The sequence below is a fragment of the Brienomyrus brachyistius genome, chromosome 10, assembly GCF_023856365.1.
Source record: "Brienomyrus brachyistius isolate T26 chromosome 10, BBRACH_0.4, whole genome shotgun sequence".
NCBI classification, from domain to species: domain Eukaryota; kingdom Metazoa; phylum Chordata; class Actinopteri; order Osteoglossiformes; family Mormyridae; genus Brienomyrus; species Brienomyrus brachyistius.
This window is the reverse complement of record NC_064542.1, coordinates 25,852,837-25,871,563: the sequence shown is the minus strand read 5'-3', so window position 1 is coordinate 25,871,563 and position 18,727 is coordinate 25,852,837. Positions and strand designations below refer to the sequence as shown.

General features: G+C 44.9%; 2 protein-coding genes across 3 annotated transcripts; both read left to right on the top strand.

Moving 5' to 3' along the window:
* The first annotated feature begins 2,325 nt into the window (after positions 1 to 2,325).
* snx15 (sorting nexin 15) lies at positions 2,326 to 7,650 on the top strand. 2 transcript variants are annotated; one of them, XM_049029473.1, is made up of 8 exons: positions 2,326 to 2,526; positions 3,055 to 3,090; positions 3,482 to 3,602; positions 4,273 to 4,388; positions 5,108 to 5,378; positions 6,421 to 6,576; positions 6,759 to 6,971; positions 7,256 to 7,650. In XM_049029473.1, the coding sequence occupies exons 1-8, from the start codon at positions 2,428 to 2,430 to the stop codon at positions 7,372 to 7,374; spliced, it is 1,131 nt and encodes a 376-aa protein (XP_048885430.1). In that variant the 5' UTR covers positions 2,326 to 2,427; the 3' UTR covers positions 7,375 to 7,650. The 2 variants fall into 2 exon arrangements, with proteins under 2 accessions (XP_048885430.1, XP_048885429.1); XM_049029472.1 differs by having other exon boundaries at positions 6,418 to 6,576.
* Positions 7,651 to 10,765: 3,115 nt separating this feature from the next.
* On the top strand, positions 10,766 to 17,339 carry prox3 (prospero homeobox 3). Its single transcript, XM_049029874.1, has 5 exons — positions 10,766 to 10,936; positions 12,399 to 13,969; positions 14,449 to 14,556; positions 15,943 to 16,143; positions 16,302 to 17,339. The coding sequence occupies exons 2-5, from the start codon at positions 12,449 to 12,451 to the stop codon at positions 16,488 to 16,490; spliced, it is 2,019 nt and encodes a 672-aa protein (XP_048885831.1). The 5' UTR covers positions 10,766 to 10,936; positions 12,399 to 12,448; the 3' UTR covers positions 16,491 to 17,339.
* The last annotated feature ends 1,388 nt before the right edge of the window (positions 17,340 to 18,727 follow it).

The following is an 18,727-nucleotide window of genomic DNA, read 5'->3' as shown; positions in this document are numbered from 1 at the left end:
TGTGACCGTTCTGTCCTTTCTTGGCCAAACAGCCAGCTTAGTTATAAAACAATTCCAGTAAACCAAAGTGCAGTTGCTTCAAGGTCTTCCTGAACACTGGCTTGAGAATGTTTTCCCCCCCCAAAGAAGCATAACTAAGGTATAGAAGGGAGTTAAGGGCCTACAGCGCCCCCATGTGGCCATGATTCCTAGTAAATGCAATTTATCTACAAGCTGCATGCATGTAATAGGAAACTGACACAAAATGTTTACAAGTCCTCATATAAGTAATTAAATTGTAAGTATAATTACTAATTTTCTAAATATTAATGTCTGTTTCGTAAATACTTTTGTTCAGGTAAGTTTGTTCGGTATCAGTGTAACTGAAAGAAGGCCTTGTATCTACGCTGAGTGCAAGTTTGTCGGTAATTCAATGACAACACCTCCTATATTTGCCATTTGTAGAAGTAAACACAGGTATGTTGGTCTCTTCATATCTCACAGAGACACACATACATAAGTGAGAGTGAAACGTTGGGTCTGGGAACAGCCTACCCCTCTTTTTGGGTTAGCAGCCCTGCTCGGGGAATGAAAGGTGGTGTGATCACTCTGCTGACCAAAGAATTCAAACCAGCAACTTTCCAGTCAAATTCCTAACCTGAAGAGCCACACATAGTGATAAACACTGATGAAAAAATTCATGGTGATGATTATCTTTATAATGACTTTTTGATAATGATTCACCAATGCATTATGGGATTTGAGACATGTTTCCCCATTGGTTGCTCTAGGTGCCAGACAGCATCAGTACAATAAGCTCAGGGGACAATAACATTTTAGCTTATGCTAAGATAGTTTGAGAATGGCAATTGGCCACTAGCTAGCTTTATGGCATATTCAGAATGAGAAGCAGCTTTATATCACCATGCACATATGTGTGTACAAGGAATTTGGCATGGTATGGCAGTGCAGGCCCGAGAATTAACAAATAAATAAATAACACTGATTGAGCGTACAATAACAACATTAGATACAATAGGTAATTGTATAATCCAGAAAATACAGTGATAAAGATAACTGACTAAAGCTAGACAAAAGAGCTATAAAAACAAGACAATAGAAAACTGAATAAATATTAACCTGGTCATACTGAATCTGTATATATATTAGATACTGGGTGAATTACTGCATGTGTCCTGTGGAAGTGTGAAGCTTGTTAATGAGTTTGATTGTCATGGGGAAAAACTTTTCTGGTGACATGAAATACTGATCTTGATGGACTGCTATCTTTTACCTGGGGGGAGATTTTGGAATATAGAGCAGTTGGGGTGGAAGGGATCGTCCATAATCTTCTTTTGCCTTGAGATTTCTTAGTGTTTCCCAACCCGGTCCTTGGAAATCCCCAGACAGTCCATGTTTTTGCTCCCTCCCAGTTTATTGCAAGACAGTCCACATTTTTGCTTCCTCCCAGCTCCCGGTAGGAGCAAAAACATGGACTGTCTGGAGGTTCTCGAGGACCATTGTTGGGGAATACTGTTGTATGGCATCTGCAAGAGAGGTAGGCTGCAGCTGACTTAGCCTGTGTTTATCCGAGGCAGTAGTTTACCAGAGAGTGATGTGGAAGGTGTGAGAGAAAATTAAACAATAGATGTGTAAAATTGCACCATACATTTTGTGGCAGGTTCAACCAATAAGAGTTATTGTCCTCTGCAAAATTTTGGAGTTTGACAGAATTGTGTTTCGAGGTGCAACTATTGGTATATAGATAGAAAAGTAAGGCTGAGAGCTCACAACCGTGTGCAGCTCTGGTGCTTGTGGTCTGAATGACTGAGATATGGGTCCCTAGCATTGTATGTGTGAGAGAATCACCATCCTATCTACAGATATTGATGGATATAGATGCAGAACTGTCACTTAACACAGAAGGACATTAGCACTAAAATAATATTATTGTCTTTCTTGCAGAAGATTTCACCAAAAGCTCCTACTGCACATCTAATCATTCCCAGTTATCCCTTTGTTTATGGTGAATTTTCATCAAATAGAGCTAATCCCAAGAATTAATTCTCACAAACCTAGGAACACTTTGGATAGGACGGTTACGGGGAATGGGTAGTTGATCAAATAGTCATATCATAACCTGTCTTTATAATTCGAGCGGAAACAAACACATATAAAACCGCTCATTGCCTTTCCACTTCATATAATGGCTGACGTATTTGTTAAAAGTGTGAAACACGTCTTGCTGTACAGAACGAAATGTCAGATTTGAATTGTGTGCCTTTAATAGATTTACATAAAGAGGCGGGTCTAAGAAGCTATGCGCATGCGTGTAGACCTAAGGCGGAAGTCGGAGAAGGAAGTAAACAATCAAAACATCAGAGGAGGCTGCAGGTTGTAGTGTAGTTGTCGGGGAGCTGTACAGACGGCCAAGAGAGACTCCCCCGAATGTCGCGGAAAGCGAAGGAGGAGTACCACAGGTTCTTCAGCGTGACAGATCCACGTACTCATGAGAAGGGGTACACAGAGTACAAAGTCACAGCCAGGGTCAGTTGGCCAACTCAGCTGGTTAGCTGGCTAGCTAACTACTTATTAATTCTCTGTTTATTAGACCGCTGATTCAGTTTGAACTAATGTCGTGTTTATAATAAGTAATAAATTAACACGTTATGTAAGTGTAATGATTACCAATCGGAAAAAAAACAATTGTTAATTAATCCAGTTAGCCAATATTAACCTTTTGCAAGACGAAACTTTTCTTAACTTAAAAGTTAGCAAAATGAAGATTAGTTGGGCATTGACTCTATTATTCCTTTTTGTGTTTTCGCCTTCATGTATTGCTATTATTTACTATAGTATGGAATAGGTGGACCATAGATGTGAATAATATTTGGTAATAATAAAGCCTTTACTGAACTCGTGCGAGAAGCCATGGGACTTTCACTCGTGATATACTCAGGGCGGGTTCGGTCCTAGACACCCCCTTCGCTAATTTATCTCTGACTTTCTCTGAAGTGTCACCAGAATCCTACTACAGTGTCCCTTACTAACCACACGCTCTCTCCATCTGCACAGTTTGTTTCAAAGAAGAGGCCAGAGGATGCGAAAGAGGTGCGTACGTCTGACGGCGTGTTTGTTAGTTGAGTTTTAGCAATGGAAAAGCTGTAGGTAAGAGCCAGCTGCAAGACCAGTATTTATCCCAAACAGTATCATCATATTTAGAATTCAGCCAGTGTCACTGTCCTTGACGCACAAAGCCGAGGAATATTTGAAGTCAGACTTGGAATAAGTCTACAAGTGCTATGCATTTGGCAGAGACGGCTCAGTCATATTTTGCATAATAGCACTATAGTTCCCTGCACGTATAGTTCCCTGCACATATAGTTCCCTGCACATATAGTATCCTTGTAGAACATGTACAGTAGGATATTAATTGTCGATTTCTCCCCCTGTGATGTGCAAGTTGCCAATTTTGCTGTGTTTCTGCTAAATGGCCATGCAGGTGGTGGTGTGGAAGCGGTACTCGGAGCTGAAGAAGCTTCATGGAGAGCTATCCTACACACACCGCAACCTTTTCAGGAGGCTGGAAGAGTTTCCTTCCTTCCCTCGGTCTCAGGTCTTCGGTGAGTCCAACAGGGCTTTCAGAACTTTAACTTCTGAATGTTTTATACATGTATGTAATGGTCATCCCTTCGCAGGGCACACACATCGCTCATACTCACAAGCAATTTGGTAACTCCAATTAACCTCAGCCTGTTTTTAAACTGTGGGGGGAAACCAGAGTACCCGGAGGAAACCCCACGACGACACTGCAAACTGCAGTGAGTGAACAGTGCTAACCACTGTACCACTCTGAATATACACTTAATAAACAATAATACTACAAAAAATGAACAACAATTTTTTTCTGTTCTCCAGACAATTCCTAATATCGTGTTGGGTGGCTAGAAGAAGAAAGCTTTGCTTCCCAAATCCTTTCTCTGTGGCACCCCAGCCATCCCATGTATACGTTAACATGTTAAATCACTAGCAGATACCTTAATAATGAAGTATTGACTAGCCAAATAAGGCGTGTTAGTGGCCGAGCTCAGCAAATACATGGATATATTGGATGGTAACAGAGAGCATACTTTGACGGACAGAGCCATAGTTTTACACTGACACAAGCATAGCTTGAAGCTAATTTTGTACGGCAGCCTTAGCCCTTTGCACAGTACTGAATATACATGAACATGTAGCATGACATTTCACAAGAATGACTTGACCAAAGCACACCTTCCCCCTCTGTCACAGGGCGGTTTGATGAAGCTGTGATAGAAGAGCGACGAACAGCAGCAGAAGCCATGCTTCTCTTCACCGTCAACATCCCTGCCCTGTACAATAGCCCACAGCTCAAGGACTTCTTCAGGGTGAGGTTTCCGTCCTGTATCGTGATGCCATGCGCCTCCCATGACTAGGCCACTCTCCCTGAGATGCTTTATCATTCTGTGGAACAGTTGAAAATGCACAGAACGCTCCACACAGGCCCTTCCCACTTCCAAGTGCCATTCATACAGTGAAGTCGCACAATTGTAATTAGAAAGGCATGTAAGTGATACTTATTCACTCACCGGATATAGAACCACGGCATGCAATTTTGAATCCATCCATCCATCCATTTTCCAAACTACTTATCCTATTGGGTCGCGGGGGGTCCAGAGCCTATCCCGGAAGCAGTGGGCATGAGGCAGGAAACAACCCGGGATGGGGGGGGGGGGGCAGCCCATCGCTGACAATTTTGAGTAGGAATAGTAATAATAAATCTTAATGTCTGTCTGTGTTTGCCCAATACCATTTAAATAACCCCCCCCCAGTTTAAGATGTGGTCTTTTTCAAAGAATGGATGAAATAGTTTTTACTGCCTTTTTTTAATTGATTACTTATGAGTTTTAGTTGTGTCTCAGTCTGGCAGTTTGACAGTTTAACATTTACGGCTATTTACGGTGAATTACATGATATAAATTAGCATTTCATGATTTGTATATTTTAGGAAATCAGTAAGTACTTTCCAGTTATTAAAAATCCCAAAAGGTTTGGATTCATATTAGGTGGCAAGATGTGGTTCTCAAGGTAACGTTTTTTGTCTTAGGGTGGGGAAGTAAGAAGGCCACTGGACAGCACCCCTCCCCCATCATCCTCCCCCCTGCCGCCTCCTCTCATACCTCTGCCTGAAGGATTTTCAAACAATGGTATGGAAGAAGAAAAGGGGACTGAAGCATCATCCCCACAAGATGGAGTTGGACTAGATGAACCTGAGGCTGCAGTAGAGGCCTACAATGAGATGGAAGACAGCCCAACCTCCATCACAGAGACTGGGGCATCAGGAGAACCAGAAAACAACACTGACTCACCGCCCAGGGGTAAGGCATGGGTCAAGGTTCATTAATAATGTACTGGTGGTAGTGATTGGCAAAATGACACCTCATGAACCATTTGCAGTATTTTTTTACCCCACTAGATGGTGCCCTTGGTTTGCTTAGGGCAGTGGTTCTCAAACTCGGTCCTCGAGACCCACTGCCCTGCTAGTTTTCCAGCTATCCCTGCCCCACACGCTGCTAATTGCCTGGATCACGTGTGTTCAATCAATCAGAAGCTGAAAGACAGCTGGGACTTGTGTGTGGGGCAGGGATAGCAGGAAAACAAGCAGGGCAGTGGGTCCAGAGGACCGAGTTTGAGAACCACTGGCTTAGGGGCATGATTAGTGTCCTTTTTTGAACAGAGAGCACCATCTAGTGGGGTCAAAAGATACAGCAAGTGGTTCCTGGGGTGTCGTTTTTGTCCATCGCTAATTGGTGGTGATGTGGATCAGGTCATGAAGGTCTAACCTGAAGGCTTAGGACAAGGAGAACTTTGAGGTCTTGGCAAAGTCCTGAACTTAAGTCATGCCAGTACTTGTTAACTTCAAATTCAATATTGCCTTAATGTGGCGTAAAGAAATTTCATGGACTGGAAGAAATTTCACTTTGAATCTGTCGCTTCTAAATGGGCCTTGTTCAGGAACAGGATTTTGGGCCACGATCTGCATGCAGGACGTCATGCGTACAATGGGAGATAAAAATATTCATGTTGTACAGGAATGTGGAACTTTGCAAGAATTTCCAATACATGCCTTTTTGACTGAGCTGGAAGCCGCTCTTGTGGGTGCATGTCTTGTTGGTGAAGGACGTTTCTGTTCTTCCCACATGACGACCCATGAGGGGGCTGTGAGTGGTTGCAGTCCTTGCTGTGAGCTGCTCATCTCACGCATCTGTGTACAGGCTGCGTACTTTGTGTCAAGCTGCCATGATTTTTTTTCCCCTCTCGGTAGTTTCTGAGGCTGCTTGACTAGCTGGGATTTCTTGGCCTCTTGTTTTGAATGAATTTAACGTCGTTATTTCTCATTTCTCCTTCCCCATCAAGCAGCCAGCCCTGGTTCTGCTTGTGTCAGAAGGGACCAGACAGAGTCTCAGGATGAGTTTGACTTGCTGTTTGACTCTGTAGCGGAGGGACTTCCAGATGAACAGCCACCACCCCTTTCAGACTCTGATCTCGCCATCTTCGACCCCTGTGCCAAAGAAGGTATTTTTCATCTTTTTTTCATCACAGAATCCGTTACCTGCTTTTCTGGACTATGATACTGACATAAAGATGTTATGTTTTAGCAAGGCAAGATTGTATTAGTAGTCGGTATCGCGCATAATCAGCATCTGTCTTTATCCCCATTGTGTTTCTACTCTGTTTTTTTTCTGTCCTGTCGATAGATCAGCCCGACGCGCCGCATGACCACTCTGAGCTGATGTCACTCCTATTGGCCGACCCACATAGCCCTGTAGGGCCGAGCGGGGAGGCGGGGTACCTGGCACAAGCAGCCAATGAGCTGAATGCAGCAGTGGAAGAAGAGAAGGGGGGGGAGTATAGTGGCGCGATACTGCGATACAAGGCTGCTGTGGATATACTGATCAAAGGAGTACAGGGTGAGACAGGAGACTTGTTTAGGACTATAAGCCTTTCTTAAGCCGTGCTGTTAGTAGAGATTATTCCCTTAAAGCTCCATGACGGAGTTGATTGTGTAATGGCGTTTAATGCTCGCTTTTATCCGTGCAGAAGTGACCTTGTCGCTGCGCCTGTTACTTAAGCCAGCAGCCTTCTCTAAGGCCTCAGCCAATCCAAGGCACTCCTCACCCCCCCGGCTGGCCTCACTGCTCTTGTACTTGTGCTGCCACTGACGGTCCCACGCTTTTCGCTTCCTGTGTGTCAGGCGACCCGGACCCACAGCGCCGGACGTCTGTGAAGAGGAGAACGGTGCAGTACCTCCAGCACGTAGAGGCGCTGCTCTCCCTGCAGGGTCCCACAGGCTCCAAGGACCAGGACACGTAGGTGGGGGCCCGCAAGCAGATGCCCCCATGTCCAAAGAGACTGTCTGTCACTCCTGCAAACCAATGAGCACAATGTAAAAATAAACTCTAAGCATTGGTAATAATTCCAGTTAGACTTAATTTGGCTAACTTCCCAGTGAGCCCTGCAGCTCTATAACTTTGATTTGATTCCTTCAAACTTAGTCTTGTTTGTTTTTTAGTTATATTTTCAGTGTAAGTAATGTTTGTGTATTGGCTCATTTGAAAGATTTTGTAGAATAAAACAATGTGTCTGATTGTTTCGGCTCGAATTGTAGTAACTGCTTTAGTGCACTAGGTGTCACTGGCAACATGAAATAATTTCCACACCAAACTGCTCCAAAACAATGGCCAAATCTCTAGGAATAAGATTCCTAGGAAGACCCGTTCAGTCACCTCTCTGTTTGCCTGTGTCAGTGAGGGGGGGGGGGATAGGAGGGAACTGGCGATAAGCAAATCGGATGAGAAAAAGGCAGCGGTGATTAAGGGATAAGCACAGATGATCCCTCAGGGCTCTCTGCACAGAAATGACACACCCCCATAATTTCAGTCTCTCTGAGCTGTTGTTTTTGTTGATTGGAGGGAGTCAAAAAGGCCAGGAACAATGAGGTGCAATTGGAGGGGGGGGGATCACAAATACAGAAAGCACAGGCAGTGTGGATGGTGTCACTGCATTAGCATGCAGTGTGTGTCAGCCCTCTCTCCACTGCCTCTCCTTTTCCCTCTCTCTACTGTCCAGGACAATTATGCCATCAACACACTCCAGCCAGAGAGAGGATAATTGCAAACAGAAAGTGTGTGTGTGCCTGTGTGTGTGTATGTGTCTGTGAATATAAATGTGTATATAAACTAAGACCCTCTTTACAGTTGCTTCGTGTTTTCGTGTGGATTGATGAAACCGCGTGTGTCTGTGTCTACGTGCATGTGGGGGTCGCAGTGAAGAGCCACAGCGCGGCAGTTAACTTAGATAAGTACCTCTGAAATAAGTGGAGATGTACATGGATGTCTGGATATTCCAGGACATGTGGCGAGGGCTTCAGTAAAACCCAGAAAGTGCTATGATGCCCGGGGGGGGCTTTCTGTGCTGCTTCACACAGACACACAAACACACATAAAGCTGCTTCACTCCTCCAATCATTTACAGGCGGCACAGAAGTGACAGGCACACGTTTCATCCCTGGCTTCTTAGCGAATCCGATCCGTCTCCCTGCACGTCCCCCAGCCCCAACTTCTCTCCTGCTCACATCCTCTCATTTACAGACCGTCCCTTTGTATCCCGACTCCCTCCCCTGTCACCTTGCCCAAGGCTCTGAGTGCACCCCCGCCCCTCAGCCGATGGGAATCAATGGACAAACACTTTTGCTCTCCCCTCCCCTGCCCGCTCCCCCCATCCCTTGATCTCTCCCCCTGGATGCCACTTGCTGTTTAGTATAAAGCAGGAATGTTATTTTGCTGTTTTTTGTCATTTGTATTGTTGTATTTGGTACACAGAAAAGCATATCAAATATTCCAAACTGTACTTTTAAATACCTGCAGTCCGTGCATATGAATTATTTAAGGATTTTGACAATCAGATATTTTATGTATGTGTTTTTATTTCATTTGTATTGTTTTATGAATAAAATTTGATATTTATACGGTTGAAGAGAATAGTAATTGCAAGGCAAAGGATTAGTGAATACAGGCTACAATATACGTGGACTAGTTTTTAAAACATTTTTACGTAGCCAAACAGCAGGTCTGCTACATTTGATTGCATTTTTTGCTGAAGACATCATAAACTGTCATGTACTGTACATAAAACCCACCACAATCTATAAAGAAATGCAAGAACAAATCGATTTCTCATGTCATGTGTAATCATCATGCGGTTGAAGTCACATTTGCGGAATGGTTGTTTATCTTCTGTTGTATTGATCATTTCGGCCCTTATTTTTGAAAAAAAAAAAAACGCTTTTGTCATATGCCGCGTTTCCATAACAACGCGAACACCTTTTTCTGCTATTGCAGTTGTTCTGAAAAGGAAGAATATTGCAGTGAAGTGGGTGAATGAGAGGGAGGCTCAGAGTGGAATAGTGGATATTGAAAGCTTGCATGGGGGGCAGGGGTGCAGATAAAAAGAGATTTTAGAAGTGAGACTGTGTGTGTGTGTGTGTGTGTGTGTGTGTGTGTGTGTGTGTGGGTGTGTGTGTGTGTGTGTGTGTGTGTGCGGAGTGGGGGGGGGGGGGTGAAAGCTTTGTGAATAATGACGTGCTCGACTTGTAGCCTGTTACATTACTGTGATGTCTGTCGTTTTCAGACGGCAAAGTTTCTTTACTTCAATCAACAACCAGCGTAATCCCAAGGTGTATCTTTGAATCATCAACCGTATACATTTCAGGTATAACAGCAGAAACCATAATGTCGGCATAATATCGCCGGAGCATAAACTACTTTTGCATTGCTTAACCCTAATTTTATAATCAGGTCAAGCATCAGGTCGTTGTTATATCATACCTGGTGCTTGTAATAATCTGTCCGTCAGCCGACTCTCCTGTTAGACAGAGGATGAGCCGCGTATCCGTTTGTCCACACGGTACCAGCAGAGAGGCGCCGGCAGCTGAGTGACTCCTGTGTGTTTGCACTCACCTCATGACACTTTGCGCAGTGTGTCTGGGGGCGCTGCCGGCCATTTAGCGTGCGCTAACATAACAGAATAATACTGTAACGGGTTAGAGGCATTGGGTATGGTTACACTGCCTATGTGCTATGAACATGATCTATAATGTAACACGATATTAAACAAAAATGTCCTGCAACAAAGCCGTTAAGCCTTAGTAAGGCCGCATTTACATTAGCGCTCTTATATACATAATATTGCATATAATAAACAATAACACAATATAGTAATATAATTATATATTTCTTCATGACATGAAGGATTAACAGTGTGTTGTATATGAAACTTTTTAGATTAGCTATGTGCGTGAAGGAAGGTAATTGTGTGTGTGTGTGTGTGTGTGTGTGTGTGTGTGTGTGTGTGTGTATGTGTGCAGCATGCGATGGACTGACATCCAGTTCAGGGTGCCCCCCTCATCCCTGGTTCCATGGGATCTATATATTCGTACTGGATAAGATCTGAAAAGAAAAGTAAAGACAAAGTCTGAGCGACGGGACAGATCACGCACTAAAGCTACAGGATGCCAGTAAAACTAGATTTTTAGACCAGGTCGATTCTGATTGGGGGACGCTAATTAGCCGGTTGGATGCCCCACGTGGAGTGGGGTGGGGATTCCCGGCGTGAGTGACGTGGGGTAAAAATGGGGAGAGGGGGTCGGGGACGGGCACTGGGTACGCTGTTAACTGGATGGGAGGGGCACCCAGCGCACCTCAACGCCTGCTGTGAAATGAGTGCGTTTCAGAACAAGGGTGACAAACAGTCAGACAGACTGAAAGCAAAGCAATAACGGGGATCACGTTAGCGTTTCTGCTGGCCGCCATAGCCATTAAGACTAAATAAACAAGAGTAAAGTCACCGGGAGAAATTATTATACAGCCGACATCGAGTAAGTCTGTAAAATACTTTTTATTGTATTATTTTTTTAAAATAACTGTCTACATTCACACGTCTTTGGTCTGTAGATATGTCTGAGTCATGTATGTAATCAGCTGCTGAGTGGCTGTCAGTAAAAAGCTTTTAGAGTTTTTTGGGGCGAACAGATGTCTCGTCGTTTAGAAACCTGTAATCGCATAAAAATAACATTTTTACATTTAGTTATTCTGTTTGTGTATTCCGTCATTCCACCTCGTTTATTGTTCATTCCTGTTACGTGTAATATAATTTTATTGCTTAAAAATATTCTCGTAAATTCACGATTTGTTGTTTATGATTTTGGATACTCGATAACCGGATATTTTTATACTGGATTAGATCGCTCATTTTATAACAGATTCGCCCCATATGTTTCCTTCCTTGGCTTATCATGTAGAGCGCTTCTGTTATGAGGGAATGAATGATGGATTCATTCTAGTTGTCCGTTTACATTACGCTTTTTTTCTGCTCTTTTATGTTAGATACAATAAATACAGAGACCGATAGCGAAGATGAACATGAAATGAACGTGAAATAGCCGTGTATTGGACGGGATTGGATAATAATGTATAAATAGTACAAATTCTTTCCCCAAAAAGCTTTCTCGTGTGAACATCTGTTCATTCAGTGGTGATGGGGAACTGAGGTTACGCTGTTAACACAAAACGCAGCAGAATGTTCGCTTCTCGTTTTTGCTTCTTCTCCTTTCCATGACGGTAGCAATATTAAAAATACTGTTGGATATTTCAGAACTTTTATGTGTCACTTTTGGAGTTCCCATAATGAGCAGACGTACAGTATTATATATCATTTATGTGCATACACCAGAGAATTAACAAAATTATTTTAAGCTTGTACTCAAAATGTGTGGTCGATGGTTGCAGAACGTACACCTCTGAAGTGTGAGTTAACATAGGTAGCAGATGTAAAAATATTACATATAAACATAAAACAGCAAAATTTAGTATATCCAGAATATAGTCGGATAGAGTCAGATAGATATATGCAAAAATTACACTGCATACTTCGCTTTACATTACAGTATTAGAATTGTGATTATTTAATATATGTTACATCACTGTGCTTTTTCAGTTTAACCGCATTGGGTAATTTGATATATTAGTTGAACCATCTCTGTTATGGATATGTTTTGTTTTAAGTTCATGTTGTGTGTGTCTGGGTGTGCATGTGTAAATAGTCTGTATAAACATTGTTACAGCTGTGAGTAGACTGATAACAGACTGAGAGGAAGAGAGGAGGTGGGAGAGGACGACATAAGCAGAGGCCTGCTGTGGTCACGCTGATGAACTGCCCATGACGTCATAACCGGCAGTAACAGTGACACTTTCAGAGTAAATTGTCTGTGTTGTCACCAGTAATTGTTGGACAGTATTTATTTGTTTGTTTGTTTATTTTTGTTGGCTTGACTCTTTCAGATTCCAGTGATCAGGTGACTGGGGCTGGAAGAACCTAAAGAGTTGGGGTGATGGATTCTTCTTCTGACCCCCTGAGTCAGCAGGCTTCCCAGATTTTCCATTATGGCTTATATAGCAGCCCCCCCAGTGCCATCCCCTCTGCGCCCCGCTACTCTGGGGGCAACCCCCTTTCCTACCCCATCACATCCCACCTCCTGCACTCTGGTGGCCCACAGCAAGCAAACTTCTACAGGCACAGCCAGTCGACCAGCGAAGACTTGGATCCCACCCTTGACAGGGAGCTTGGAGCTGTGGAGGAGAATGCGGGAAGGAGAGCAAAGGCCCCGGCAGCCTCTCCTGTGCCTCAGTACCTCTCCAGGGGGAAAAAGCGGCCCTCCTTTGAGATGGGAGACTGGCCCCAGCAGCTAGTGAATGGGAAGAGGGTATGTCCTGAGAGCTTGCTGAGAAGAGCGACAGGGAGGGGAGAGGTCGATGGGGAATGTGGGGGGAGGGGTGCTGAGGGGGTTCAGAGGAAGGTGAGGAGAGGAGAGACTCGGGGGAGACAAGGTGGCACGGAGATCCGTCAGCGCCAGAGGCAGGAGCTGAAGGTCCTTCTGCAGGAGACCAGAGGAAAGCTGCTGGAGCTGCAGGAGAGAGTGTGCAGGGCATACGGGGAGCGGCGGAGCGGCCGAAGAAGAGAGGATGGAGAATTGGCCCTAGACGATGGGCTGGAGATGTTCTCAGAGGATGAGGAAACAAGCGACTTAGGAGGGACGTCCCTCAAATGCCCTCTGCATCCTTCAGGAGGCAACAGTGTGGAGAAACGGTCCGACGGCAACCCGGGCAATGGCACAGGCTCCCAGCAGGGAGCTCCGGGGGAGGGCAGGGTGCTGCTGGATTGCGGCCTGGTCAGGGGCGAGTGGGAGGCTGGGGGAGATGGAGGGCCAAAGTTCGCTCAGGCCCTGAAGCGGGAGTTGGGCAGCGCTGTGGCCAGGGTCATCGACCGAGTCACCCACCTGTACACCCAAAGCTACCCATCCTCCACAGAGGATCCAGCACCAGCGGAAGGGGTGAGGTCTAAGAAGGAGGAGTTCCCTAAGGTAAACAAGGCCCCGCCCTCCCTGGGGCTGCCTGAGCCGGGGCCCTTAGTGCCAAACAGGATACAGGAGAAGCTGGTGCAGAACCCAAATGTCAGTCAAAATCCGCTATTCTCTCAACTGAATTCCAGTCTGCACCCCCTGCCACGGAGTCACATCCCTGGCCAGTTACCCTCTGAAGCCAAGGACCCTTTCCTCAGCTCCTATCCTCCTGCCCCTCCCCCCATGCCCCTCCCCCTCCTGCACTATACCATGCAGCACCTCTTTGCCCGCTCACTCTCCAACTTCCCGCTCCACAAGGACTGCATGTCTACGGACTCCTTCCTGGATTTCAGCTCTCACACCCCATCCTTCCCTCCCATGCCACTCCTGGGGCAGATGGATGCCTCACTCTCCACCCTCGACAGGGAGGGAGGTGGGAGAGGGCAAGCGGGTGGAATGCTGAGTGGGTACATGGATGGGGGGGACTCCTCTATCTACCTCCCTGGGGGGTCGATATCCTTTTACTTGACCCGGTATGAGACCTTCAAACGGCTGGATATAGGACAGGAGCTGATATTCTCAGTGACAGAAGTAGGCAGATCAGCACATTCACACAGAGCTGAGCTACACCCTGGCGCACAAACGCAGACAACAATAAAAGAAGGTGAAGAATAGAGGAGACTGGAGGAATATTGTGGGACAAAATAGAGAATGACTCTGTGTTAGTGAGACAGAAGCACAGGGAAACGGGATTAAAGAGACATGGTTGGGGAACAGGCTGTTTGTGAAAAGCACATTGTCTCTGAACGTCTTTAGTGGAATAGAGAGAAGGATGGAGGTTCGGAGAGAGAGGGTGAGAACATTACTTTGAAGGAGAAGTGGGCATTAATAGTTTGTGGGCACATTTTGGGCACGGCTGTGTTATCGTGCAGGTTTGCTTGCGCATGTGCCTGAATGAACGCGAGGAGAGGAGTTCCCTTAACCAGCCGCACTCCCAGGAAGGCCTGTCTCCCTGTCACCTGAAGAAGGCCAAGCTCATGTTCTTCTACACACGCTACCCGAGCTCCAACACCCTCAAGACCTACTTCCCTGACGTGAAGGTATCCACCCTTTCCTCACTGACTGCTCTTCATTTATAGTTTTGCATAGCCACATACCCTACATTATAAATAGCCACATACCCTACGCTGTAGATTGCCACATATCTACATACCCTACGGTATAGATACCCACATAGCCACATGCCCTACATTATAAATAGCCATATACCCTACGCTGTAGATAACCACATACCCTACACTGTAGATAGCCATATACCCTATGCTGTAGATAGCCACATATCCTATGCTGTAGATAGCCATTTACCCTACGCTGTAGATAGCTATGTAGCCATGTACCCTATGATATACATAGCACGCGTAGCCACATACCATATGATATAGATAGCTACATAGTCATGTACCCTATGATATAGCCTACACCATAGCCTGGTGCCTGCAGTTACATTTCTGAGGAAGTGTGTGTCAGGCTACAGCACAGGCTACACTGTAGGATATGCAGCTACGCAGTTACCAGCACTGTAGATTCTACACAGAAGTATAAATAAGCCTTGAAGGTACGAGATGGCAAACTCTCCCCTCTCAAATGTACACACTCTGTACCCACTCATGCCACTGCAGGTTCATTAACTGGGCCTTCGCTTGGGAGATCGGACTCACATGACCGGTACAAGTTCAACAGCCCAAGACCACATAAGGGCTGCATCTGAAATCAGGGGCTGCATCCTTTAAAGGGCGTGGTCTATGAAGGTGTAGCCTTCTTAGGTGGTGTTCTTTAAGGTTGAACAGAAAGCATTACGAAATGGCACAGTCTGGCCTGCAGATGATTCCCTGTTTGCATCACCAGCTGTTCCTGCCTTTACCCCCGGAGTCACAAAGTGCTGCTTCTATCGCCTGGCCGGGACACGCCCACTTTAACTCTGTGCAATGAATCCTGGGATATGCTGGGCTGTGAAGGACCCATCGGGTGGATCTTTTATGACTCGGCAAAAGAAGGACGCATTTCTAGGCGGCATTTGAAGGAGCCCTCGAATTGGTGCAGGCCTGTCGCACCGCTGCGATGCATTTGGTCTTTGAATGCGGCCTTAGAAAGATGCAGACCCTGATTTCAAAAACAGAAAAGTGTTAAGGAGATACTCATATTAGGAAAAAGCTGTTTTCTACAAAGAAAACCCAGCATTATGTCACACTAATATACACATTGTCAGGAGCGGCGAAGGGGCATGGATACCATGGCAGAGTCACAGGACCTACCACTTGACCTGGGCCCATGGATGCGTAAAATTATGAGTAAAGTAGGCAGGTGGTCGCAGGTTATGTTTTTACTCAGGTGGCCCAGAGTCATAGGTGGTCTCGCTAAGGTTACTAGAAGGTTGGAGCTCCATTTTGGTAGTAAACTGGAAATTTTGCTTTTCTCGCCTTCCCCAGTTCAACCGCTGCATCACCTCCCAGCTCATCAAGTGGTTCAGTAACTTCCGGGAGTTCTTCTACATTCAGATGGAGCGTTTCGCCCGGCAGGCAGCGCGGGAGGGTCTGACCGGCCGGGGCCAGGGGGCACTGCGTCTGGGGCGGGACTCGGAGCTGTACCGTATTCTCAACCTGCACTACAACAAGAGTAACGATTACCAGGTGTGTGTGTGTGTGTGTAGACCATGTGATCGAGCCTGGAGGGGGCATTTTACAGAAAAATAACTTCACTCTGTTACACCTGTTGTAATGGACACGGCAGTAACTTGCCCCCCCCAGCAGTAACAGCAGCAGCCTGTCCCCCCCCCCCCCTCCCCCAGGTGCCCGACAGGTTTGTGGAGGTGTCGGAGCTGGCCTTGAGGGAGTTCCTCAACGCCATCCAGGCAGGGCGCGACACTGACCCCTGCTGGAAAAAATCTATATACAAGATCATCTGCAAGCTGGACAGCCCTGTACCAGACAGCTTCCGGCTGCCTGGGTGCCCCCCAAGCGGCGCTGCTGCTGAGTGACCTGCCGCGCACAGCCTGACCCGAACACGACGCAGTGTGTGACGTCACACTAAACAAGCGCAGTACGCACTTCAGCTCAGAATAACTAAACTCAAAACATGAACACTAAATATAAGAAAAGGTGAACAATCATTAGAATGGCAGCATTTGGGGCTGTACATAAGGTTCAGTATACAGTACATAAGGTTCAGTATACAGTACATAAGGTTCAGTATACAGTACTGTGGCAAAGTTTAAGGGAAAGAAAATGTTTAAATGATCTTCATGCTGATGTTATGCCTGTCAGTGTGTGTCAGTTTAGCCATCTGATAAACTCTCCTAAAGTCACCCCAGTATTTGCAGCACTGTGCATTACACCCATTTTATTGACCATGTCTATGTTTGGCTAATCAGTACCTCACCGATGAACTGAGGAGAGGTTTGGGAAACACAGCGGAGGTCTCACATCCACCCAGGAAGGTATCAGTGACTTTTTGCAGAGCAGAGTAGTGATTCTTGATTAATTTTTTATTGTGTTAATGTTAACTTGCATAAGTTCTAATAATTGTTTTTTTTCTGAGGAAATACACACTTACTACCCAGAAAAATACTGTTAAATATTTTCTTTGAGTGCTTAAGACTTTTGCACAGTCCTGTATTTATCGATCTTTTACCTATGTGATCTATACCTAACTGTTTACCTGGTACAGGGTTATGTTGAGATTCACCCTAAACAACTCATTAATAACTTGTGGCCTGCATACACACAGACACATTCACACACACACACACACACAAACATACACACACACACACAGGTTTGTAATTATGTCTTTGTGGGGACTCTCCATTCATTTCTATGGGGAAAACATTTTTCCAGAAATGGACAGAAATGGTCCCCACAACATCAAAATAACAGATTTTTATCGCATTGTGGGGGATATTTGGTCCCCACAATATTATATACATGTAATACACACACACACACACACACACACACAGATACACACATACATACCTGAAAGCCTACAGAGTGTCTGCAGAGAATAGCACTGATAGTAGAGAGCAGCTCAGACTGTAATGTATATACCTAAAGACCCAACAGTGAGGAATCCCACTGCATGCAAATGGGATGTGAAAGACACGCACTGGGCAACTGGGAGTGTAAATGCAAAAGAACGAGGACCTGGATCCACATGGTCTCTCCTCCGAGGCCTGCTGTTAGACCTTTATCTAAGATAAGATAAGATAAGATAAGATAAGATAAGATAAGATAAGATAAGATGAGATAAGATGAGATGAGATAAGATAAGATCTTTATTGTCACTATTACAGAAATAGTGAAAAACAGTTTAGCAGCTCGATCTCTGTTTAGCAGCATAAGAGTAATAAATGAGAGAAATAAGAACACAGAGAGAGAGAGAGAGAGAAAGAGAGAGAGAGAGAGAGAGAAAGAGAGAGAGAGAGAGAGAGAGAGAGAGAGAGGGGCAGCCATCCTATTACAGACTGAGTGTCTTAGTGCAATGAGCCTCATGCAGAATCTCATGCTGAATTGCCTAAATTACTTGTAATAATAATTACTTATAATAAATAACAACAACAATAATAAAGTTGGGTAAAATGTATTTTACTCTATGTATTAGGGGAACATCCCCTGTACCATCTGACATCTCGAGACAGACATACTCAGTGATGAGTTTATTGCAAATTGTGCTGTACAGAGGGTTTCCTAAGTGTATTTTATGCTTGACATTCCTTGCTACTGCATTTCCAGAGCGACTCGTGCATGGATCAGAGCACCATGGTTTATTTAATATACAGCGTTACATTTATGTCATTATGCTGTTGATTTGTAAATCACTACTCTTGGTACCTGAACTATGTTTAGCAAATAAATACAAATGGTCTCTGGGACTAGAAACAGATGCCTGTACATGCAGTGCCTGTACATGCAGTGCCCGTACATGCAGTGCCCATACATGCAGTGCCTGTACATGCAGTGCCTGTACTGTACATGTATCATTTGTGTTTTTGTGTACACATTATGGTAGGCAGTGATTTTGATTCAAGTCAGTTTTCTCAGATTTAATTCACTTTGTTATTGCCAGTTAAAACTAAGTAAGGTAATTTAATTGCTTTTCAAAGGAATAAATTATAAATTAACATATAAATCTAGATTATCTTCATCTGTTTGTCCTCCATAACTTCCAGTACAAGGTCAGAGTGAGACTATAGTTTATTCCAAGAAGCACAGGGAC